Raw genomic sequence first — 25,696 nt, 5'->3', positions numbered from 1 at the left:
AAGCTTTTAAAAAAAGACACTATATTTATTTCATGGAGACAGAATGCATGAAAAGCCGTGAGAAGTTTGCCCCGTTGCGGCCCGCATTCATATTGAGCAGCACTTAGGAACAGAATGCATTTTTGTTCTTGCCCCCAAGTCATCGTTGACTATCCTCTGGCCAAAAATGTCAACAGTAAAAGCGGGAAGAGGAAGATAAGTGGAGGAATGGATTTGAGGCAAATATGGAAGTACATTTTGCAGTAGGATGAAACAGGGTTGGTCCAGATTTAAAAGATGAAAACACTAGAAAAGTTAGAGCCATTGATTTTCATGTAAAGATAGATTTTTTTTAAAGTATCTTTTTTTTCTAACCTTGAAATTCAACAATGCAAAAACGTTTTAACTATTGAAATACTCAAAATACAGTGGTGCCTTCTGATTATTCTTCAAACATTGTTTTTGGTTCTTGTAAAATGACAACTTCAGTACTCATAGTGGTATCTCGTTTTGATTCTGGTTCAAATATTCTGTAAAATAGTGATTCATTCCAAAAAGATAGAAAGCTTCTACGCAGACAAAACACAAATGTTGAAGAATGCAGGAACATAGAGCGATGATGTAAAAAGACAAATGTTAGAATGTTCCGCTCATGGGTGGAATGTAGCAGTCAAATGATTGCGTGCATGTACAAAGGCGAAGATAGACAGTACTACCCCACACAGGGTAATAACAGCCTTTCAGCACATATTCATAAAAGGTTCGGTAATGGCTTCCAGAGGGATGCGGGGACCATCTCGTCAAACAGACTTTTCAGATGCCCGTGGGCTGAGCTGAGAAGAGCCAGGAGAAAAATATTAAGTCAGGTGGAGCGGAAAAAAGGGAAGAAAACTGGAAGATACACGAGAGGGGACAAGAGGAGAAGAAAGGTGATAAAGAGGAAGAGAGGATGTCTTCATCAAGAGTGGAAGAGCAATGATGCCCCACTGGGGTCTATTAGGGAGTCTTTACATGAGAGAACTTGCCAACTTCCAAGTGCGGCGACACCACCCAGCATTGGAGTGGTATGATTAGGGTGGTCCGAAAAGCCACATTGCCTGTCAAATCTAACAACCGTCACTTTGGCTTGGGTGGTTTTACCACAACAAAACAATCCAACACACCACATTCTGTCAAAGCAATACTATATTTGGTCCAAGATAATGTCAAACCATTTAGACGCAGAATAGTAAGAATTTTGTTGATTCTGCATAATTGTTTGATGATCAATCCTATCTTGAAGCAATTGAAGTATATTGGAGTGCACAACTTGGCAGCAACCAGCAGTTGTCTTCGACTTAATTAGCTTTTGCTATCTGAAAAACGACATGACATCAATGCCTACTTCTATTTTAATTCAGAAAAAAGAAATAAACTATGTATTCCTTTCAGTTGTGTGTTTGTGTTTTTTTTTTTAAATATAAATCAAAACATTTTGTTACTTTTATGCAACTGTAGCATATTTTCTTGGACACAAACCTGATCAAGTTTGGGGCAAGGGATTATGTTATAGAGAATCTCAGGAAGAACTGCAGGCATACATCAATGAGCAGACTCATTTATGACATTAAATTCAAATTGTGATGATCTGAAACTATAATGGTCCAAGGCACTTTAGACGATATGAGAAATCTAGCAGATGAAAAACAGTGTTCAAGACCTGCTCAATCACCAAACAATTCCACACGATGGACAGAATAACTAGTCATTACCACGGCCATCACAAGTTCATTATTACAGCTCTGAGGCACACTTTGTAAATGGAATTGAAATGGGATTGTGTTCCATACAAAAGCACTGACTCTATCGCTTTTGAATTATATCCAGTCCCATCTTTTTATGTGGGTTATGTGTAACCACTCTAGTGGTTACTGTTATGATTTTCCTCAACCTATTGCTGGATCATTAATTTATGAGAGAGGTCCCAATAAAGTTTGAAAAGTATCTCATTCAACATGCCAGCGTTGATAAAAGTGACTTTTTAAAAACTCTCCCTAAAAAAAAAAAAAAAAAAATATATATATATATATATATATATATATATATATATATATATATATATATATATATATATATATATATATATATATATATATATATATTTTGTGATCATCACAACCAACTATTATGCATACAAAATTACAATATAAACCCATTGCCAGGAAAGATTTATGCATTGAGACTTTATGGCTGTATACTGACAGAAAATGTTTCCATTTCGGTTCCTCTGCCATTAGCTCAGAAAAGATAGCAGGTTGATTAGATGTTACAGTCCAAACTGTCACATCAGCACTCCACTGTGACTGACTGAGGCCTTTCCCTCCATCGACTTTGCCCAACTTGTAAAAACTTTGAAGACATCCTGACATTATAACGCAGCGCTCTGATTAATTACAACTAAATGAATATTAACGTGATCATTCATCACTGGCAAAGCTGCGAGTGAGGTTCTGACACGTCTCCGAATTGGCCAACGTTATTAGGGGACACTTCACGCTGTGTTAACACCACATCCACACCAGCAGAGAGAGTCCCCGTTGACAAACCAGCATTTTCCCCCAATTTAACTGGCAGCTACATTACTATCATTTCCAATCAAGCATGGTAGCATGAAGTGTAGTTGTTTCACGTCATTATGACATCCATTCCTTTAATTAAGCCTCATGCAATTTCAGCATCTGTGGCCAGTTGATTGTAGTTGTGACATTTATGTAAATATTGTGGACTGTTTGTTACATCACATTGACATTTTGGACCCTGTTCTGGGGCAGACGGATCCTGTGAATAGTCTAAAATGAAAAAGTTCCCGGTGAGTTCTTGATTCTTGTTGAAAGACACAATTAGGTCCACATGCAAGCCAATTATGACGAACCTTTAGCTCAAGGGCATTTTGCACTTCTGCTCATTAATGATTGACTATGAAACACAGTAAATCCACATCTTCACTTAGCAGCCATTAAAACTGCATTGGAATGTGCCATTTCGACTTATTAGCTTAATTGTCAGGTCATGTAAATTGGACAGATGACAATGACGGTATCTATCTCAGAGGTACATAGTTAGCGTCACTCGGGCACAGCTGCCACGGCCGAGTGCCGTCATCAATTGCTAGACTTGATTCATATGTCAAAGCGCTATATGGGCCAAATTAAGATGCAGACAAATTAAATGAGCTTGATCATAAATTATAGGACAGGGGGGTTGTGGGGTGAGCTGATATATCTTTGCTGTACTTGTCATCTATCACTTTGAGGCTAGACATTTTAGTTTCCCATCATATGAAGAATTGCGAGTTATTCTCACCTATGCTCTTTCAACCATACCATCATTGTGATGTGCAGGTAACCTCTCAAGTTTATCCCTCAGCCTTGTGTCATTGTGTTGCTTATTTTCTGACTGAAAGTGTAAGTTGGAAGGCAGGCAGGTGGCCGAGGCAGGCAGGTGGCCGAGGCAGGCAGCGATCAGAAGCGTGGCCAAAGGACGAGCAAGTAGTCGGGGCAGGCGGCGATCAGAAGCATGGCCAAAGGATGAGCAAGTAGTCGGGGCAGGCGGCGCTCAGAAGTATGGCCAAAGGACGAGCAAGCGGCGCTCAAGGTGTGGTCGGCCAGCCTACGGAATCAGTTTGCAACAAAGATCGCCCAAGGGCCAAAAAGGCAGTGGTGTCAAGGGCAGGGCAAGCAGACGAACTGACAACCACTGGAAGAATACACAGAGGTTAAGTAGGGGACCTTGATTGGGGCTTGGCTGGTAATCAGGTGACTCAGGAACGTGACGAATCAATGACACAAATTGGGTCTTTTGGCCTGAACCAGATACCAACACAAACATGACAGGTGAGAAAAGGGACTATGCAAATAAGCTGCTTTTATTGTATTCGGTTTCCATTGTCGGCAATTATTATCATCGCTAGATATTGCTGCAATCTGTTAGTATGACTCCAAAGCATATTGAAGTGTCATCCAAACTACTTTAAAGCCCGTTAAGCACTTTCGTCACTCTCTGAAACGTGCAGTCGCCTGATGAAGAGCTGACCCATTTAAATTTTAAATGAAAGCATATTAAGGTAAAATCTCAGTCAATTGTCTTTAAGAAACGGTGTTTAACATTTGGAAAGGTAAACAATGACAACACTGCAGAATCATCAATGTGGAAAATATTCTGAAAGCAAAAACAAATTTAGTGATATTGAATTTGGTTGAAGAAAAATATTAAAATATTTTGTTCAGGAGGAAAATGATGATTAGCGTGCATGGTGAGCAACTTCTTAGTCCGAGTGAGAAAAAAAAAGGTAATTTAGATATGGTGCATTTTTAGTATCAAAAAAGAAAGGAAGGAAACAGAGGAATTATTACTGCATTGTGTGAGATGCGAATTGGTTGATAGAAAGTAAAAACGGAGCTGACTCCATCTGTTTTTATGCTTTAATTATTTCTCCTTGTCAGAGATAAAGCAGGGTTCCATTCAATTATTGGTACAATGTTGCATACTGCATTACTTCTGTGATTTTTCCTTTTAATATTTTGTTTAAATACTGGAAAAGCCCCACAATGAAATGGGTCTCATCTCTACTAGCCACTAGCATACAATACATTTGTGTCATTATTCTGTATTTTGAGGGCAAACTGGTGAATAAAGAAACAGAATGAAAATGGGCACAATGTCCTCAGCCTCTTTTTTATTGAATCATAGCGAGCTATTATTTATTGTCAGAAAAAATGTTTTTACCCACGCACAAATAAAAGAGTATCATGACCATCACGTCCAAAGCAGAATTGATTGGGTTATTGCTTGGCCCATAGGCAACCACAAAGTTACATTGGCGGTTAAGTTTTGGCGGTGAAACAAACTGCGATAAAAAGTTCAGGTGAGGTAATAATCCAACCAGGACAGGACCACATCTACAAAGCATAAGGACACAATGGATTCAATAAAAAGTTAACTTGCCGACTTAAAAAAAACGTGTGTTGCTCATTGCCGTCTTAAACAAGCAACAATGGCTCTCCAAAAATATGAAAGGGGAGGAGTAGATGCTCCAGGGTGTTGAAGGGTGCAGAGAGCTCCAAGCTTTTCAGGTGAACAGCTGGACTGTGGAATATTTGGCGGGCAGAGACTACAAGGCACAGCTGGCTTTTAAGAGGAAGCGATCCCCGAGAGCCAGTGGGAGGTCACAGCCTGCTAGGCCGTGAAGCGTCGCTCGGCAGGAGAGCCGCGTAAAGGCAGAAGGCCTGCGCCACTGTGTGCAGATGTTCCCGCCGCTCTGCTGGCGGGCTCGGGAACATGACGACATACACAACCAGTGCACACCGTAACGTGACACACACATTCTTAAGAGAGCCCTGGTTCCCAAATTCACTTTCTCTTCCAAAGCAACAGGCAGCACTTCAGCACCCTTGAGTGGTGCAAACAGTAAACTACTCCAGGTTCCAAATGAGTTCTTCAAGGTCTGTTACCAAATGTAGCACTAGTCTCCATTCTTACATTTTTCTTTTAAATTTTTGTCAATGCAATCTGTCCTTCATCTATTCATTTCCTACTCAGGTTATTCTGGTCAGGGTCGATGAGGTCTACTACAGCTGACTATGGGTGAAGAAAGACTAAACCAGAGTGACAAAAACAGTAGAAACAGCCAACTATTCACCAAGTGCAAACAGAATAAACTCTGCATGCTTTGCACCACAAAATATAGTTGGTACAGCAGAACGTATCCTTTCATCCCAATGTAGCACCAAATGCATTCAAGAGTGATCACGTCTGACAGTGTGTGGTCTTTTGCAATAAGGTGACAAAACAACATTTACATTAAACATTAGGAGGGGCAGGAGGTTTATTTAGTGCGGTACAGGAGAAATGGCTTGTAGTGGAGCTGCGGCACTCAACAGACGCCCGAATCAGCACTCTCCTGACAGTGACGAGAAAGGAAATAGACATGAGTGGCAGGTCCCTAGTACGGGACAGTGGTGGGCTCCGCACCCTCCTCCCCTTGGTTTGGACCATCTGTCCAACCTTACAAATACTGCTCGGCCCAGGGAACAAATCTGGCGGACAAGCACATCTGGCAGGACGAGTTCACCGGGTGACAGAAGCAATCAGCGACTTGATATTCAAAGGGCCGTCTCACCGGCCGGCGCCAAAGATGTGCATGAGGGTACCGCAAATCGAATATGGAGAAGCCCAATCAGGAACACGAGATGTCCGTGGGTGCAGCCTGACAATGGTGATGTTGGCATGATCCGCTGACCTTACTGCAAATAAGATCCTATTTTCCATAATGGTTTTTACATGAGTTGCTTATGGAGTGTTCATTGTATAATACTGTTTGCAAGCATAAAATTCAGGAATCTGTTTGAGAATTTAGTGAGGACTGAAAGAAAAACAAAACTCAACATTTTCTAGAATCTCAAAGAATGACAAGCAGTGTAATTTATTTGACCATCCATCTGTTATTTGTTTATTTATTCATTCATTTATTTTGTTGTTCATTCGTTTGTTCTTTTGTCCATTTGTTCATTCTTAATATGGTAAGGCAATTGTCAACAGTTTCTCATTTATAAGTCAGACCTGGAGGCAATTTAAAAAGTGGTTAGCAAGGGCACAGGTGAGCCTATCACAACTTAATAGGCAATCAAAGGCGACAGTTACCTGTAGAACATTCTCAACTTTGGACAATTTAGGGCAGGGGTGTCCATGTCAATCGTGATCAATCATTAGCTCGCCAAAGGAGTGCAGATCAAAATTGCCACATTTGTACTTCTACTTATATGAAATTTCTACTTATATAAAATTCAATTGAATTGGGTGCCTAGGTGCTTAATGAGTGTGAAAGACTAATGTTGTCCAATCAATCCAAAAAAAAGTGTGAGATCAACAAAAGAACGGTACTCATCTTAGAGTCATGACAATTCCTTCATGGAGCAGTATTGTATTTTCCAGAATCCTGCCATTTTAGGAGAAAAACCCTGACTCATTTGCATAAGTCACTTGTAAAACCACTCACTGAACAGAAACAAGCCAAAGGCTATAATTTTTGTCTATGTTGAAAATTAAATATTGATAACGCTCCGACATTTGCTGCAGATTCAATTGTATTAACAAATGTGTTTTGTTTACAAAACTATTCCAATTGAATAATTCAACAAAAGTAGGGGGAAGCCATTAGCATTCATTGTGGGCCCTGTGTGGGCTCCAGATGTCAGAGATCATGTCCTCGCCCTGACAATACATGCAAAGTGTGTGCCCACTTTTATACATTATTGAAAGCTTAATCCGAGAGGTTGGTGAAAACACAAGTGCAGGGACTGATCCTCGTCGTGTATCGAGGCGACCTGAGACTGTCCGTACGGGAAGAAGTTGTGACTGAATTATAATGGCATATTTAGAAACTGGGTTTCTTTGGTCATTGCATTAACTTTAATGAGCGGCTTCTTCGTAAAGATCAATCAAAAAAAAAAAAAGAAAGAAAACGAGCACATCAATTTGGATGAATTAATGCAGGTGGAAACTCAGGAGGCTCAAAAGGTTAAAATCTCTCAGTGCCACAAGGATGGAAGTGTCCCAATGGACTCAAGCATTAGTCACCCGCCTGTTGTAGGTCATAAATCTCGCTAGAATGTATTCCTTATTTGTCACTTTGAGCTGCGAGGAGGCCTGGAACATTGGCAATAACAACCTTAACCTGCAACATTCACAGCCTTTGACCACTCCGTCAGCCCCTGGGGAAAAAGCTTGACTTGACACTCTGTTAGCAAAGGCACGGCTTAGACAGGAAGTGGTGGTTGAAAGGCGTGACGGAGAGGAGATGGCGACATAGGAGTCGGGAGGAGTGAAATGGGGGAGGGGCGCCTGTTTTGGATTTAGAGCGGTGGCATGTTCACCTCGCAGCTGGCTGTGCTGCTCCGCAGGTCAGCCACTCCAACCAGACTCCATTAATGGCCCCACTCCACCTTGTGCCACTTTACGCTCCGGTGCACGCGCCACCGTAGGGACAACTTTACTCCGGAACACAGTAAGAAATGGAGCCCCTCCCAAGTTCAGGAACAAAGAAGCTTTCAGTCAATGGAGGCAGGGTGAGAGAGAAGTCAATAAAAGTTCTCTTATCATACAAAACAATTACATCAATGCTTCTTTTCCCCCGACTGGAATTCATGATCCAGATTCTGCTCGTTTGCCTCAAGCACAAGAGGGACGGGCACAGACATCATGGTGTTAATGTGTTTTATGGCCGGGCAGCTGCCAAGCGCACATTGTTTTATGTGCTTTATGGACCGGTGCCGCATGGCCACCTGCTTGGTAGAACACCCTCACTGCTACGCTAGGCTTTAAGTGCACGTCCCCGAACTGAATAACACAATTGAGAACTATCTGATCCAGGTTATCGCAGGCAAACTCAAACAGCTGGAGTTCAATGAAAAGTATCAACTGACTCATTCAATGTGGACGTTTATAATCGACAACTGAAATTTGACCATTTACATCAGTAGCACACAATAAGATCTAATAATATAAACTGTAGCAGAATATCAAGTGATCTCAGAATACTGTACCAATGTGACAATGTTAGGAAAGTCAAAGGTATCCAAATCTTCCTCCATATGTGGGGTTGGCCAGAGTGACCAGGGTTGGCTGGCCACCAGATTGCTCTACTCATCACTGAAAGGCTTTGTTTAATTCAGTCTGGCTCTGAGTCAGTGGAAAACCTGGTTTCATCTGACTGCAACTTGTGAGAATATAACCAACCATGTTTGTGATGCTCTTTGAAAGTTCAATAGCACCCAAACTTGCTATGCGATGCTGCCAGTGGATCTCTTTCCTCCACCCCTCTGTGTATTCCATGTGTCGTCTCTTTGACAACTCTGTTTGAGAAGCTCCAGATGGCCCACTGACTATCGGGCGACCCTCCATGGAGCCACAGTGACTGGGTGGGGATTCACACATGATCACCCCAAGGAATCACAGAAGGGAAATGGGCTTGAAGGAGGGGAAAGGAGGAGAGTGCCACTCGACCAAATCCTGCTCAAATAAACAAGTTCAGATTCGAGAAAGACACCAACATGGGCTTTTGAGAGACATCAGCGCATTATCTTTCTATTTACTTATCTCTCGAGCTCATGGAAGGCGAGCAGCTAAACAAAATTACTCTCCACCAGTGAATAATAAGGAAGTTCATGAAACGTGACGAATGTGATGGAGCTCTACATGAAACGCCAATGAGCGAGGCATCCTAGCGTGGCAAATGCTCCGTCCTAATACCAACAGTCACCTTGTGTCGGCCCAGAAGGACGCTGTAAAGATTTCCAGCATATTTAAGCGTGGCGAAGAGCGAGGCGGGGGCAAGCGTGCACATGACTCACGTACAGCTGTCACTCGGCCTATGAGTCAAAGTTGAGAAAATGATTCGGTAAGACTCACTCAGATGGACATGAAACATGAAAGCGGTACAATCATTCATGCAAAGTGCATGATTATAGAGTATTTATATTTTCAAATAACACAGTTCAGAACAGTTCACAGGTGTCTTAAAAACCTGCCTCTGACATGCTTTCATCAAAATATTTCAAGGTTTATGTTTTAGTACATGGAGCTCAAGGATTTTAAGTTCACTGAATTCCAGCTATTTGGAAGGACATAGGTTTGTACAGTTTCTGTGAAACATCAGCAGGCTTTGACTTGTTTTAAAGCCATATGAAGAAAAATGTTAGCCCCCATGTTGAAAAATGAAAGGCATCATTTGTATTTTCATTCACCAAGGCAACACTTCATTGCTGCAGTGCTGATATAGAGTTGTCACCCATATGGAACATGCGAGAGTCTTGGGCTTTTGTGTCTTATGTAGCAGTACACCATCAATGGATTATAATTCCTGGAATTGTTGAAATGTAATTAGATTAGAGATTCTTTAATTTTAGATTGACCTGCAAACACGATCACCAAAATGAGTAAATTTGTAGTGTTACTTTGTATTAAAACACACTGCTAGGTGTCCCAACTTCTCATTTTGTTTAATAACATTTGTTGCGGTTTGCTTTCTCACATTAGTTTCATCTCCAGTTTACTTCAGCTTCCAGTCAGTTGACTAATGCAGTAAAAAAATAAATAAAAACAAAGAATATCCTGCATGGCTGAACGAGAAGTCTCTCAAGTGAGAAATCAGACTTCTCACTCTCGCCATTAATTTGATGGCCATTACTTCTCTTCTTCTTGCTAGTCCGTGTTGTATTTTTGCCCCCAACATGTCAAGCATAAACATTAAGAAGCTGCTGAGAAGTAAATTGTTGGTAGAGCTGAACGCTTCAATTTTTCATGACTACTTGTAAGTGTGTTTGTGTATTTGTTTGCGTAGGGGCGTGTACTCGTGTTTGTGTGGTCAAAACCCTTTTATACTCTTCTGTCAAGAAAGAGCGTTTGAGTGTTTTCTCCTTGTTTTTTTCCCAAGGGGACCATCTAGGTTGAAAGCAGAGAAACTTTGAAGGAGCTTCTAAGTACTTTTGCGTTAAAACTATTCTAAAAAAGGCTTCTCTTGGACAACAAGATGCTTTTATTCTGACATCTGAATCCGGGAGGCTACTTACTCAATTACCTGGCTGCTTTTTCTTGTTTGCAGCACCCAACAATGCTTCTTTTATTCATTTATATATGTGGTTTATTCTTGTGTGGTGTGCATGCAGTGCTGTGGGCAAAGTGTATGAGCTTAGGAGTTGTAGTCGGGCCCTGACTCAGATGTCCATATCCAGGTCAACAGAGCATGACAAAGGCCATGATTTTGAATCTTACTCATGTTTCTATTTTTAACATTGATAACATTTGAGTTTTTTTTTTTTTTTTTAAAAGAAGGGATTTTTTCCATGAAATGGAGCACAAATGCTAACATTTAGCATCTCACAATAACTACAAAAATAGCGGGCCATTCAGCCGGTTGAACTGCTCAGCATCACACTGGTTTGACAGATAAGTCTTCTCACTCATCTCGCTGTTCAAAAACAATTTTAAAATACATAACAAGTTCAACCCTCAACTCTTCCTTCCATCGCTCTATCTCTCCCTCTCTCAACAATCCTCTCTATTTGAGTCTACATTCTTGGCAGCCTGTCCAAAATGGAGCCTTAGACATTGGAAACAGAGGCTTACTCAGTGATCTGAATCAAATGCCAAGAGAAGAAGGAAGAGGAGGAAGAAGAGTGATGGGTGCCAGGGAAGGAGCACAGCTGTAAACGGAAACTTGAAGGGCAGGAAGCATTTTTTTTGTTCTGGGTTTGACAGGATGAAGTCTCCTCGGGCGGCTCCTCTCCCTGTTGGGAGCAACATTTGCGGGATGAGGCAGGCCTCCCATATCCCAAGACGGCTGCTTCCTTGGAGAGTGTCCATCTCCATGTCCTTCAAAGAGCATTGGAATAATGAGGCCAATTGCTTTATGTTTGTGGTGGAGATGGAAAGATCACAGGATGGACGTGAAAATAAAAAAAATGCCTTTAGAAATTATATATATATATATATATATATATATATATATATATATATATATATATATATATATATATATATGCGGATCACACAACCATTGGGTTGAACCCACTGATTTTTTATAAACACACAAACATTGGAAGAGTTTAGTTTAGATTTGTGGAGGATGAAAACACCTGTCAAATGCCACAATAGACCCCAAAATAGTGCCATGACAGCCTTTGGTCATATGTCACTGTTTGAATGTGGTGGCAAAATGTTAATGAGCAATTCATTGGTTGACATATGGAGCTGTGGTGTGTAAACATCATAAAAAAAATATGTGGGATGCAGGAAAATACCAAAAGGGAGCTTGACTAAACGCCACTGTCTTATCTTGGAAGCACAGCATCTATGTGCGGATATTTAGTTATTTGACACATGTTGATGCAGACAACAGTTTATGAGACCCGTTTGAAACCCTTCTTTAAAATCCCAACTTTAGTTTGAAGCCTGACTTTGAAACCCAAACCATATTTTAAAACTCTACATTAAAACCCTACCCATAGTCTGAAACCCTACTTTAAAACCCTAACCCTAGTTTTAAAACCAACCATACATTGAAACCCTAATCCTTGTTTGGGACCCAACTTTTAAACCCTCACCCTTATAACCCCAATTTGAAACCCTAACCCAGTTTTTAAACCCCAATTTGAAACCTTAACCCTTGTTTGAAACCTTAACCTTTGTTTGAAACCTTACTTTGGAAATCTAACTCAATGTTAAAACCCCAACATTACTTTGACACATGTTTGAGTACTTTCAAGTTGGTGGGTAAAAAGAAAAAGTGAAATGAAGCATAATTGTGTTGTGCAAGTGATCTGTCAGAGGGTGCATTAGAGTCACACAATGGGTGAGAAAAAGGAGAGAGCATGTGTGGGCCCGGCTTATCTGTCAGCTGTGTGACAGGGCCACTTATAGGGCCTACCTGCAGCTCACAGACATGAAAACAGAATAAAACAAATGTGTGCTATATACACACACAAGTGCATCCCTAAGCTCATTAGACAGGGGCTTCTTTGTAATCGCTCACCCGGTTCAGAGCAAAGCGCAAAAATGCCCCGACCCCGCAAATGCATCATTGGCGGGCGCAATAGGCACTGAATCACCTGGCAAGTCAAGAAAACGTTGAGGAAGTTCTTTATAGCTACAAAGCGTGTTTCTTGTAAGGAACTAGGTTGGCCTCCTTTGCTATGTTTACTCTCAGCCAAGTACAAATTAACCTCACAAGATCAACAATGAGCCTAATTAGGGAGGTGTAGCATACCTCACTTCTCTCAACACGGATCGCAGCTCGTTGGGAGATGAAACTCTGTATGGATGAAGCCAAGGCTCATGATGCAGGGAGCTGGATCAAAAGGTCTGTCTATAGAAAAGATAGAAACTCTTAAGTTTCCAAGTACATTGTCAGACAGGTATTTGTTATTGACTTAATTTATTAAACCTTGTATATATTCAGAAGAATGACGAATGAATCTAAAAAAAAAAAAACACCTTTGCACTGATGCTTAACTCCTCCGCAGTCTTCTTTGATTCTGCAAATTGTGGATTAAAAGGACATGAAGCTGTTAGTGTTCTGGTACAGGCATTACAAATTGGAACTGAACGCACTCAAGACTGCAGAGATGATCGTGGACTTCAGGAATCATGCTGCCCCTCACACTGTCTATTTGTGTAGTGTCAACCATTGAGACTTTCTGGTTTCTGTTCTCACTTTTATCTGAAGTGGGAGACCAACATCAACTCCATGGATAGTGTCCCTAATAAACTGTGCTTAGAGTGTGTGTAGATTGCATGGAACACAGCAATACACAAAGACCAAGCGTGACTTCAGAAATCAGTTTATAAAACAAAAGTGGTTATTATTTAGTATCATATTCCATTACATAGTCTGTGGAAGGAGAGGGGTGCATCATCCTTCTCTTTTTCTTTACTTTGTCCCATCCACCTTGTTGAGGATACAAACGGAGCATGATGCAAATACAAAGGCTTGTAAAGACAAAGATATGAGAATGAGGAAGGTAGGCCGAGGGACACGTGCAGCAGCTTTACGACAAATTCGCCACCAAACAAAAGACGTCTGTGTTTGGTCTCCCGGCGACAACCCAAACGAAGCGAGGCAGCTGGGGACTATTTGCCAAAAAGACACATTTCAGCAAATACGTTAGTCGTGGCAATTGGAACTCAGATTGAGCAAATCTTTTCCCTTGTGAAGTGAAGCAACTACAAAAATGTTATTATCAAAGTGCTAGCCACCCGTCATTTCCCAAAAAATTGGCACCTTTTTTTTCTTTTTAAACATTTTGAATAGGACGCTTCATACCCCTGCTTGCTTTTCCTTGACACTGGCCACTAGCACAAGTTTACTGAGCTAAAAAGATGCCAGGCTTTGAATACAACACACATAAATAATGAGTTTGCATTTTGCTGTTTCAACACAAAAAGGAAGTGAAGACAAACACTTACAGGGCCATTAAGAATGTCATCATGGTAGGAGAAGGAACATGTTCCAATGTGTCTACTCTAATTGTTTTTTGAAAGTGATATTTTACACGAAACCCTTGAAAGCAGCAGCTGCATTTGCAACATCCACAATGGGCAATAGACCTTCGAGCTTCATACACAAAAAATACCACCACCTTTGTCATGACATGAATATGCCAAATTCTACAATGAACAATAACTATATGGAACTTTGTCTGTCACACAATGCAGAAAATAAAAAACAGGGCTTAATGTCTGTACATTTTTTCCCAAACATCCACAATAGCCAATAGACCTTCAAGCTTCATACACAAAAAATACCACCACCTTTGTCATGACATGAATATGCCAAATTCTACAATGAACAATAACTATATGGAACTATGTCTGTCACACAATGCAGAAAATAAAAAACAGGCCTTAATGTCTGTACATTTTTCCCCCAACTGAAGAAAGCTGTGCTGAAAATAAAGCTGTGCTGATCCTTCAAATTGTTTCAGTTCAATTTTTAAAAAGGGATTTCATCATAGTGTACCCCCCCAAACATACACAATTCGAACAGTTTAAATCAGAAAGACAGTATTGATAACATAAAATAAATAAAAACATCATGTCTTTAATTGGTTTGTATTTTACGGAAAAGTATTAGAGCCACACAGAGAAGAAACATGTAAAATAGGACAATAGACAAGAAATAAAGGAAGAAAAAATGTGATTTTAGCGTAAAAAAATACCAGAATAAGCGTATACTTTTAATACAGTTTGATGATAGTAATAATAATAATCATAATAATCATGAATATGACAATGTTCTGATAGATGAACACCCTGATCAGTACGAGCTACTGAATACAATTGTGCAAAAGGCTTCATTTTCCAAACATTCCCAGTTTATTGTCATATTGTCAATTTTTGCACCATTTATTTACTTCAGTGTGGCCCTAATACTTTAGCAGAAGCTGCTTTTTTTTGTAGATTGGACAACCACAAAGAAGATATTAAAATGACATCCATTCTCTTCAAACAAGCGCAACAAACATGTTATGAGTGGATTTGTTGTCTCTTAAAATACGACTGCATCTGAAAAAAAGGGGAAGAAAGGACTTTCCTTGGGGAAAAGATATAAAAAAAAAAAAAAAAAAAAAAAAAAAAAAAAATCTGTTTCTGCTGATTGCTAGGGGTGCAACGGTACAGATGTACACTGTACGCTTCATACAACGGTTTTTGTGTTATGTTCTTGGGTACAGTTTCGGTACACCTTTTGTGCAAACAGAAAACACTTTGGTCGATCAAAGTTTTGCTTTTCAGAAGCATTTCTTAAAAGTCTGTTAATAATTTCAATTAATAAAGTTTTCGACACTTTCAAACCTAACCCTTACTCCTGACCGTGACACCCAATCCAACTCTCGCCCTAGTTTGATACCCTAACTTTAATTTGAAACCCCTTTGAAAACATTAACCCTTATTTTAAACCCGACTACGAAACCCAAACCCTAGTTTAAAATTTGCCCTTGAAACCCTTATCCCAAGTTGAAAAGCTGACTTTAGTTTGAAACCATACAACATGTAGAAAATAACCCTAACCCCGTATTCCTATCCCATAACTCTTTACCACTAGCCCCTAACCCTAACTTTCATTTGAAAACCTACTTTAAAACCCTCACCCTAGTTTGAAACCTTAACCCGAGTTTTAAATCATGCTATGAAACCTAAACACTATTTCGAAAAACTGACTTTAGTTTAAAACCGTACAATGACAGTTAACCGATAACACTAACACAAACTCTCATCTTAACCGCTCTCGAGCCTAACCCCTAACCCAACCCTAGTTTGAAACTCTAAAATTAATTTTAAATCCTACTTTGAAACCCCAACCCGAAATTGAAACCTTAACCCTAGTTTTAAAAAAATCAAAATTTGCAACCATGTAGCTGGTAAAGTTAACTTATAATGAGGATCTTTAACTATATAGTGTTAAAGCACAATTCAGAGTTCATTTGGTCGTGAATCTCTTTACTACATGGAGACAAAAGTTTGAGATGTATTGAAGGAGGAAATGGAAAAGATAAACTATTACGATGGACTCATTCAATAGGTGCCCTCGCAGAGGGAGGGCTTTTTACCAGCCCGGACAGACACAAGCACATACACGGTGGCCTGTAATGTGAGTAAAATGAAGTACCGAAATCCTGCGATCCTTTAGGCATATTGTCCTGTGCTGAGCGGACCAAACGGTTCATTATTTTGCTATGTACCGTTGGACCCCTACTGATTATGGTGGTACCTTGAGGTCTGAACAGAAGTTTTTCAATTCTAACATTGACCAAAATTTGGGTGGAAAATAAGCCCCAAATTTCAACCAATTTTGTCAGCTTCAACTTTAATAAAGAAACATCTCCTTTTAGCTTTGTCTTTAACTGTGTTATTGAGTCTATCTGTGTTGATCAACAAAAGGAGCACTTAGTTCACGTTAGGTTCACAACATTTTTGTGCAAGTTTCACCATTACATTAATGTCATGTAATACTTGTGTGAACGATGGTTCAGAGTGTTTTATAGTTTGGAACTGACCCAGGTTCGATGTTAATTGATGTCAATTAAAACAATTCCTGTACAATTAATTGTTTTTCAAGTGGTGGCAGTGAAGATTTCGGAATGAATGATTCTTTTGATGACTTCAAATGACTCTTTCTAATCTAATCAAATAAGAAAAGCTTTCCAGAATTTTGAATGGTACTGTAATTCATATCAATGACTTTTTTTTTAGGGGGAGGTAATCCTTCAAGATACCACTATCGTGAAATGATGTTAACATAATTTTTTTTTTTTTGTGGTAATACTCAGATACCACTGGATGTGTGTATGCATCTATATAGATATATAGATATATATAGGCAAGAGCCATATTTTAAGTGCGAGGATGGTTGAGGCTCACTGGCTAAGACAAGCAGCATCTTGATTCTGGTTGTGGCCTCTTTGCTTGTTTTTGGCAGCATCTGCTTAAAGTTGAGGGCAGCGAACAAGTGGACTGTGCCACCCCAGGCATGAATACATGAATATGCGGTGGAGGCTCCATTCCTGAACTGTGACCGCAAAGCTCCAGGCAACTTTTCCACTGTTTTGAACACAAACAAGCATGGGATGGGTGTTTGTTTGAATGTTTAAAACTTCATTAGCTGAGAGATGCTACTGAGAGGCGGCTGCAACAGAGAGCCCACCAGGAAAAGCTCGCTGTAATTTGCCGCCACGGACGCCGATCTCCTCAGTAGATTTTTCCGATTTTGCATATTTTTTCCCCTTCACCTTGTTTCAAATGTATGCATAAAATATGCCCAGTGGCTCCCAATTGCCCTAAAAACATGATGCATTTTGTTCAGTGGTATGAGATGCACGCTGTTTAGAAACCAGGCATTGTTAGAATGTACTGGTACTCTTTCAAGGAGGAAATGAATGTTTCAAATGAAAATATTGTGTAATTATGGTTGCACTGTAAGACCACCACTTCTCAAAGCATCAAATGTCAATAATGTCCTTCCTCTGATATATAGATAAATTAAACTGTAAAAAATCTACTGGTGGAGCACTTAGGAGTAATTAAAACACTGACTTCAGCGAGCAACTTTTACTGGTTTGTGAGGGAAACCTATCAAAATGGTTATGGCCTTGAAATGTATCAAACATGAGCATGAGCAAATGAACCAGCCCATTTTCCACTACACGGTATCAACACTAGTTATCAGGGCCCGACTCTATATTGATGTTGTTCGATTTTTAAAGCCAGGTACAAGTCAGGTGAAAACAGCAAAATAAACAAATAAAATAAAATCCTGAAATAATTCATTTAGTGTGTGGTAAGTGGATGAGTCTCACTTTTTGAATGTAACTATATATATATATATATATATATATATATATATATATATATATATATAGTCTCACTTTTTTAACTGAACTATATTGAACATTATGAGCAGGTCATGAATGTATCCAAGTATTAAATGGTGTTCACTGTATTTACACTCGCAGCATCCAAACACTTTCCTTTCCCAGCACCAGAAGGAACCAAAAATACAGCGTATTGGAAAAGGGGGCTTTAAAGCAATCACACACACTTGGCAGGCTATGGCAATTACCGTACAGCCTCACATGAATACTCTACCATGAAACTGACTCGATAAAATGGGGTTGAAAGGAATGTGTCAAGCCAAAGTAAACACAGCAAAGTAAAAAATAAAATTAAAATAAAATGTATGTCGTCAAACTAAAACTGTGAGTCACATGCTATGAAGTATCAGAGTGGGCAGTGGCCAACTCTGGTAGCTTTGCGGGATAACTCACATAGACTCTCACAGTTTGCAGTCAGTATCTTGTGTTTGTCTGTTTACAGCTTCTTCCAACTTGGCTGTTGAAATTCCTTTTAAAAAGCCATGGGGTGTTTTGTTAAAAGCAGTCAGTCTTCTTTGACATGCTGATGCTGTTGTCCTTGGTGGAAGTGTTTTCATAAGCGGCGTGTAGCACCATTAGCCTTAAAACATATTTTTTCCTATGATTGGAAAGAGGACATACAGTATTTTTTAAGAGTAGCTGAAAATGTCTAAGGCATGAATGACTTGATGCTGCTTTTTTGCGACACAGTGACAGGGTTATTGGGAAGTCATCCGGGTGATTTTTGGCGCTCATGCGGCAAGCTTGTGAAGTGGGGTCCATCATCGGCCTTGGTGGTTCGCGTTGTGGCGTGAGCGGGACCTTTCGAGGACTGCGCGCCGGTTGTCTGAGCAGAAGAAGGAAAACAAATTAGAACCATAGAATGGAGTCTTTGTGTCCTCATTATTCAGACAGAACAAGTGCTCACATGCAGATGCAAAGTGAATCACAGCCATTCACAGCAAAGTTGAAATGTTTACTTGACAAAAGGCCTGTGAATCATCGGCCTTCGAGTCACCTCTCGTACACCTTGGCATACTGAAACGGTACTTATGTTTTGAGGGAGACGTAAGGATGTGCAGATGAAGAAATTAGAAGGTTGAAGACTGATTTGGACTCATATAAATGGATGTTTAATTACTGTTTACAGCCTTGAGTCCACAACCTTATGACTCAGACAAGACTGTTCGTCACAATGACAATGTATCCATTCTGAGAATTTAGAATAAAAACATTTTAGAAATGAGGGGAAAAACGGAGTAATTAACAGCTTCCCAAAATGTTTACAACTGCCTATATTAATAGTTTAAACCATACATACCACAAACTATGGTTCCATAATATCCGCCTCTTCTTACATTACCTTTACACAATGAATGGCTTACACATTCTACTATTCAGCATAGCAAAATAAATAAATAAATAAATAAATAAATAAATAAATAAATAAATAAACCCACGCACTTAAAAAAAATCTCTAACTTCAACTCGAGCTACACCGAGCCCCTCTACAACATGCAAAAATGTATTCTCGGTTGAGAACTATCACTTCATTATATTTTAACACCAAAATAGTCAAGTCAGGACAAATTTATTTATACTGTATAACCCTTAATCACAGAAAGGTCTCAAAGGGCTCCTCATACCCATCGACATCCTCTGAAGTATTGGCTAGGAAAGGCAAGGAAAGACGCAAAAAAAAAAAAAATTTTGGGGAAAAATGAGAACCCTTGAGAAAGAGTTACAGATGGGAGGGGGGTGGGGGGCTTCCAGGACGATCAGGCTGCAATAAATGCCAAATGGGCAACACATAATTTAATACGAGACATTATGAGATACAGTCGTGCAAAAGCCTATTTGATTAAAACGTTTCCTGTAGGTCAGGGCTTTGGAGCCATTTTGTGGCATATTAGGGGAAAAAGCACAAAAAACAAGAATCAGTGCGGTGTAGTTGATTTCAAAACTAGGTTCCACAGTAAAGTGAATTTGTAAATAGAACAACCAGTAATGATGGTTAAAAAAAGCTTCAAATTTACTTCATGAACCAGTTTGGCTCCTCTAGATAGACATTGGTCTGTCAACTGGACTGTTCAACATTGGGTAGAAAGTACAGACTTGCCATTTTCTTAAACCACATAATCTAAACCAACAGTGTCATCTAGAAGAGTCAACAATAACGAACAAATAAAATAACTGATTCATGAAGCAAATTTGAAGCTCAATATTTCCAGATTTAGAAATGTTATTTGCCAGAATTGTATTGAAGGATTTGTGTTGTAGTTCCAAGGTTCAGGTTTATTCACAATATACCCCACTATTTATAAGTCATGCTCAGATTTGGCCAAATCAGAATAATCGAGCACTGTGTTCTCCAAGCATGCACGCCTGTGGACAATGCCAGCCACTCCTCATTCGTTTCGCAAATGCACGTTGCTGGACCCAAGTAGTACGTTTCTGGAGCTGACGAGCCATCATGGCGAGAGTGCCAACAGAAGGGTGCCAGCCATCCCAGACTGGGCACACTTCTATCACGCCAGGTAATGAGCAGAGTGATATATCTTTACGCACACTAATACACACAACAGAAGTGCTTCCTGTTTGTGTTCCATCTTCCCAACATGCAGATGGTGCACAGGAGGAGAGAAAGAAGACAGCTCAGTGATTTAAACGTGCATGGACAAACATCATCACTGCTCATCAACACATTGACCAGGATGTCCACAGGAGGAGAATGACTTGCTTTCCAAAGCATCAATAAAACACACAAAAAGGATGGTAAACATTGAAGCACAAGGAAAGGAGGTTACTCTGTCATGTTTATTTGCAAGTGAAGAACTTTCCATCCGTCCGTCCGTCCGTCCGTCCGTCCGTCCGTCCGTCCGTCCGTCCGTCCGTCCATCCATCCATCCATCCATCCATCCATCCATCCATCCATCCATCCATCCGTACTGTTGTCAGCACAGGGGTCATGGGCATGCTGTAGCCTATCCCAGCAGTCATTGGGCAACAGGCGGGAACACCCTGAAGTGGTTGCCAGCCAATCGCAACGCACACAAAAACGTACAAACATCCGCACTCGCATTCAAACCAACGGGCAATTTGAAGTTCCCAATGGGCCTACCAAGCACATTTTTGGAAACCGGAGTACCCGGACAAAGCCCATGCATGCACGGGGAGAACATGCAAACTCCTCACAGGGCGAGCCGGAGATGAAATCAAACCTCACCCTCTGAACTGTGAGGCGGACATGCTAACCAATGCCACACCGTGCTGCCCACTTGCCAAGCAAATAGATAGTAAAAACAACTGTAAGACGTGAAATCACAACAAAATACAGACACAGATGAATTTCAAAATGTAATCATGTTGTTTTATGAGTTACTGATGAATTTACCGAAATTGGGTGTGTTTGTGTGTGGGAGGAGGGGGATAAACTTCACAGAGTACTGACCATCTCTTGGAGGTGGAGCATTAAATCAGGGAACACTTGTATTTTGTACAACTAATACTGTGAATAAAATATTTTTTTCTGGGTCAGTGCTGAAATATACTGGGACTTTGTTGAGACTGCACCATAAACTGCAAAGAGCATCAGGTGTCATTTAGGGGTAAGGCATTAACTTGGGAGGTATGGATGATGGCAGAGGCTACTAGAATAAATGAGTAATAGAAATTCTACCGGGCCATTGTAGAAAATAATGCAGCACTCTTTACACTTTACAATAAACTTCATGTCTGTTTTCCATGTTGGTATCAGTTATATGTGGTTGTAGTATTCAATGGACCATTTTAAATTTACTAATGTCAGAAAAAAGGTGTCGGTCTGAGGTGCTGTTCAAGTGCAGTATTTGCAGAGGTCATGTAATAGAATTTCATCCAAAATTATTAAATGTGCAGCTTCAGTCAACAAAAGTACAGTTGGCAAAGAACTGCAAAAGTGCTTGAAATGTATTCAATCTGGTCATAAATATTCCTTAAGTAGTCAAAGACATGCATGGTAGCTTACTAGATGTGCATTTACAGATGCAGTGTTGAAGTACACACAGAAGCTTTTGTCAAAGGCTTTTATAAAAAGTGACAAAAACTCTGTGAGAGCTTCTCAGGTGACTTTTTTCTCTTCAAATCTTCAGGTTTCTTGGACTCAATTGTACACTTCGAGCACATACACACTTCACGTTCGCACAAAGGAGGCGAGTGCTATTCAAAAGCCAACATACTACTACAAAATCTCAGAGCGTTAAGATTTTTTAATCATTCCTGATGCTTTTTTAATCCGACCCGATACCTCGTTCACCTGCTATCTCACAGAGATTACAAAAGAAGTGCAGAAATTTTCACTTACTGGACTAGTCTTACTATCTTGCTGTATGTTAGCGTAGTGATTGCTCCTACGCATTATGTAAAATCTGTGTCAAACTACCTCTACACTTTGGCTAGTCATTTTGTTTCATGTTAGTAGAGTAGCTATTCATTGAGAACTTCCGGTAATTACGTACAGTATGTATGCATTCAGGTTGTTAGCATCCTAAGGTGTAAGCAAACAACTCCCAACATACTGTATGTGTTAAAAGCCAGAGTATAGGTAAGCAACTGGCCCATTAAAACATACTGTACTCCTTATTGTGTCTTTTTTGTTTATTTATAGTCATTAACTGTTGTGTTTATATCAGCCAAATATTTGCACCGTAACTACTCTAGTGCATTTTGGAGATAAGATTATTTAAAAATGTAAATACAGATGTATATAGGATATGCTTGCTTCCCTTGAAATGTACACGCGAATACGTTGAAAAACTGAATTGGGTACTTAGACGTGTAATGTAAATCGAACCACACAGCAATCTCACTGCATCGCTTTGAAGAATTGTGTTGCGAGCACACGGGTTTATCCTTGCGTGTATATATATCATGATGATCCCTGACACAAGGGAGAGCTTCTGAATAAGACAAGGGTAATAGAAGGAGGGGAGGATGCCAAGATTACTAAACAGGCAAGGCAAAGGCCTCAAGCTGGCACAGTCAACCTACAACCCTCTCAGGCCCCCTTTTGGGGAGCGCCTCCATTGAGACGTCATTTCATGTTATGGTGGAGGATAGAGAACTCCCGCCAGATTCCCTCCTTCTATTATGTTGACTTTTTTGTTCCCGTCATCTACGACTAATTGCGCAGAGTTACATCATGATGAAACGCTTTTATCTGCATGAGAAGAGCTGGCACTCATCCATTAAACGCTTTGAGCATGGAGTACCTAGTGGGATTACACCCTTTAGTGGTCAGCATAAACAGGGAGATTTTGGGAAAGGATTATGCTGCGTTAGTTTCACATTATCTGGATAGCATCTGCTTCTGGGCTTCGAACATTGCACGCTGCCATGTGGAAGCTGGTGTCACCCGTGGAACTGGAACTAAACTTTATAATATTGAACGGGACTAAGTGAAACTGACAAATAAAATCACTGTCAATGAGCATGAAGAAGATGCTCGCACTGAACTAACTGTTGTAAATTGCTAATGGTTGGAGTCAGGGTTCCTGATGCTGCTCACTAGGCCACACCTCCTTCAAGACAGATCACAAAAATACTACACTTAAGAAAAAACCCCACTTTTTTTTTATAATGCTGGCGTTATATGGAATCCTTGCACCTTCAAAAGCTTCTCATAGAACAAATTTAAACTTGTAAAATATTGTCCATTAACTCCCAAGCTATGTTTAAATGGTGTCAAAATATAGTATTGTGTGCCAGACTAACATTTTGTGTTATGTGTTGTGGGCAGCATAACACATAAAAGGCTTTCAAAAATACATATTTTAGTCCAAACATTTATTTTTTTCATTTACTTGATAAATCCTGATGTGAAAACATTGCAAGACGAGGGATGGGAATATTGCAATAAGCATGTGCCACTTACTCATAAACAAATGAATTAAGGACATGATTTCACTGTCACTTCCTATTTCAGAATCGCTCTCTTCCTCACTGCATCTGCTGCTTTGATGAGGTGCAACATCATAAAGTTGATTAAATCTTAGGCCCGACACAATGTGTTTTGGCTTGCTGTCAAACGAGAGAGGATCTCTAGCAAGTGCCATAACCTTCTATCACCTCTTTTCATCTCCCTTGCACACTTTTCCTCATCTTCTTCCCACCTCGCCGAGCTCCAGAGTAATGGAACTCCCTATACGGAGACGAGATATGGCGTATAAATGGAATGCGGGAGTAGAGGAGCTATTTCTTCCTGGCAAAAGTTATGGCCCGGGTATCGCAAAACTACAGTTGCGGCAAACACAGCTGCTAATTCAGCGGGAAGAGTAATAACTCCCAACAAGTATCGCGGAATGGAAAATAGCTCAACTGGAGAAAAAAACAGCACTGGCTGTAAGAGAAAAAGGGCAAAAGAGCTCTTTTGTATTGTTTGTCCACCATGAGTTAAGAAGCAGATGAAATGAAGATGGAAAATAGGAGTCGAAAGAAATTTATGGTTAAGGATGAGCGCAGTGTATCCCACCGGGCATTTTGATTTGTTTTGTATCCTAGTAAATTCGATTTTAATCAACCACCCCCCTTTACTTACATATAAACAAGCAGAAGGCTCGAGACAAAAAACTTTTACCCATGTTTTGCACACAAAGGACAGTTGGGATTGCAATATAATAATTTATTGAAAATACTTAAGTGCAAACTATGGTAATTAAATGTAATCTAGTATAAATTAAAATACATTTTTTGAAGTATTAGTAAAGTACATTTTCTGCACAAAATATAAATACTTGCACACATAGTAGTAGTAATAGTAGTCGTAGTAGTAGTCAAAGTCCGCTTTATAGTCATAGCAGTAGTAGTAGTAGTAGCAGTTGTTGTTATTCTGTGTCAAATATTTTTCTAATGTTAATATCCTGATGTTTCTTGAGTGCTCAAAAACTGTACCCAAAAGTTGTTTCTTGCCCAAAATCATCCCCCCCCCACACATTGTTGTTCCTACTGTAATCCATCTAATCCTCTCTATAGCTCAACTTGATACTCAACTCATTAAATAAACCTTTGCATACGAACAAGTGCTGTGATTCTATTCAGAGCTCAAACGTCGGGTGAAATCACCTTCAGTGCGTGCTTTCTCTCCAATATTTCTGTTGAGTGAGAACATGTTGTACTGTGGCGGCACATTGATGGAATAGGCTGCATTTACGCACATTAAGCCTGGCCATTCGCAAAAAACGAAATGAAAATTTGCCCTGACGTGACATTTTTGAGTGGCAGTTGAAAGCCTAGTTTTTTGATGAAAGCAGCCTGGAACTTAAATGGAATCCAGGGGTAGGAAGTCAATGCTGTTGTTGAGGAGGAGGGTGGTGGTGGTGGTGTGGTGGGTTTAGTCATTATGGAAGGTGGGGGTTATAATGGCTGCATTCACTAACTGGGTCAGGCAGCAGCTTCGCCAGGCAAGCACATCACGGTACCCACTGAGATAGAGTGGTGATAGAGACATGAAGAGATTAACCACATCCCGCGCTGTCAAAAGTGATTGCATGTGTTATGGTCACCGTGCTCTCTGCTTATCACCGTTTATCTTAACACACTGTCAGATAAACTCTGCTTGCCCCTTGCATTCGTACACAAAGCGTCAAAGCGGGAACGTACATGCCAAGCCTCAATACTGGTAGCTTTTATGTTTGTGTCGACTGAGTTAAATTCCTGTTGTTAGGATTTTTATTGCTTTCTGTGCCTGCCGGGTTGCGTTGTCAAATCAAGGAAGGCCAGCTTTTTGGAGTAAACTGGAGGTA

General features: G+C 40.1%; 1 protein-coding gene across 9 annotated transcripts in view; it reads right to left on the bottom strand.

Moving 5' to 3' along the window:
* Positions 1-13,049: 13,049 nt before the first annotated feature.
* The window catches only part of diaph2 (diaphanous-related formin 2), a 323,477-nt gene continuing 310,830 nt past the window's right edge, over positions 13,050-25,696 (bottom strand). For 7 of the 9 annotated variants that reach the window (XM_085903879.1, XM_085903850.1, XM_085903920.1 and 4 more), the window contains one exon: positions 13,051-18,765. In XM_085903879.1, the coding sequence (XP_085760005.1) occupies positions 18,701-18,765 (65 nt within the window). In that variant the 3' untranslated portion in view covers positions 13,051-18,700. Of the gene's footprint in view, positions 18,766-25,696 lie in introns of all 9 variants that reach the window. The other 2 variants (XM_085903888.1, XM_085903893.1) reach the window with 1 other exon arrangement.

Source organism: Syngnathus leptorhynchus, chromosome 2 (assembly GCF_054491065.1).
Source record: "Syngnathus leptorhynchus isolate UIUO chromosome 2, UIUO_Slep, whole genome shotgun sequence".
Taxonomy (NCBI): Eukaryota; Metazoa; Chordata; class Actinopteri; order Syngnathiformes; family Syngnathidae; genus Syngnathus; species Syngnathus leptorhynchus.
The sequence above is the reverse complement of the archived record's forward strand: the minus strand, read 5'-3'. Positions and strand labels throughout refer to the sequence as shown.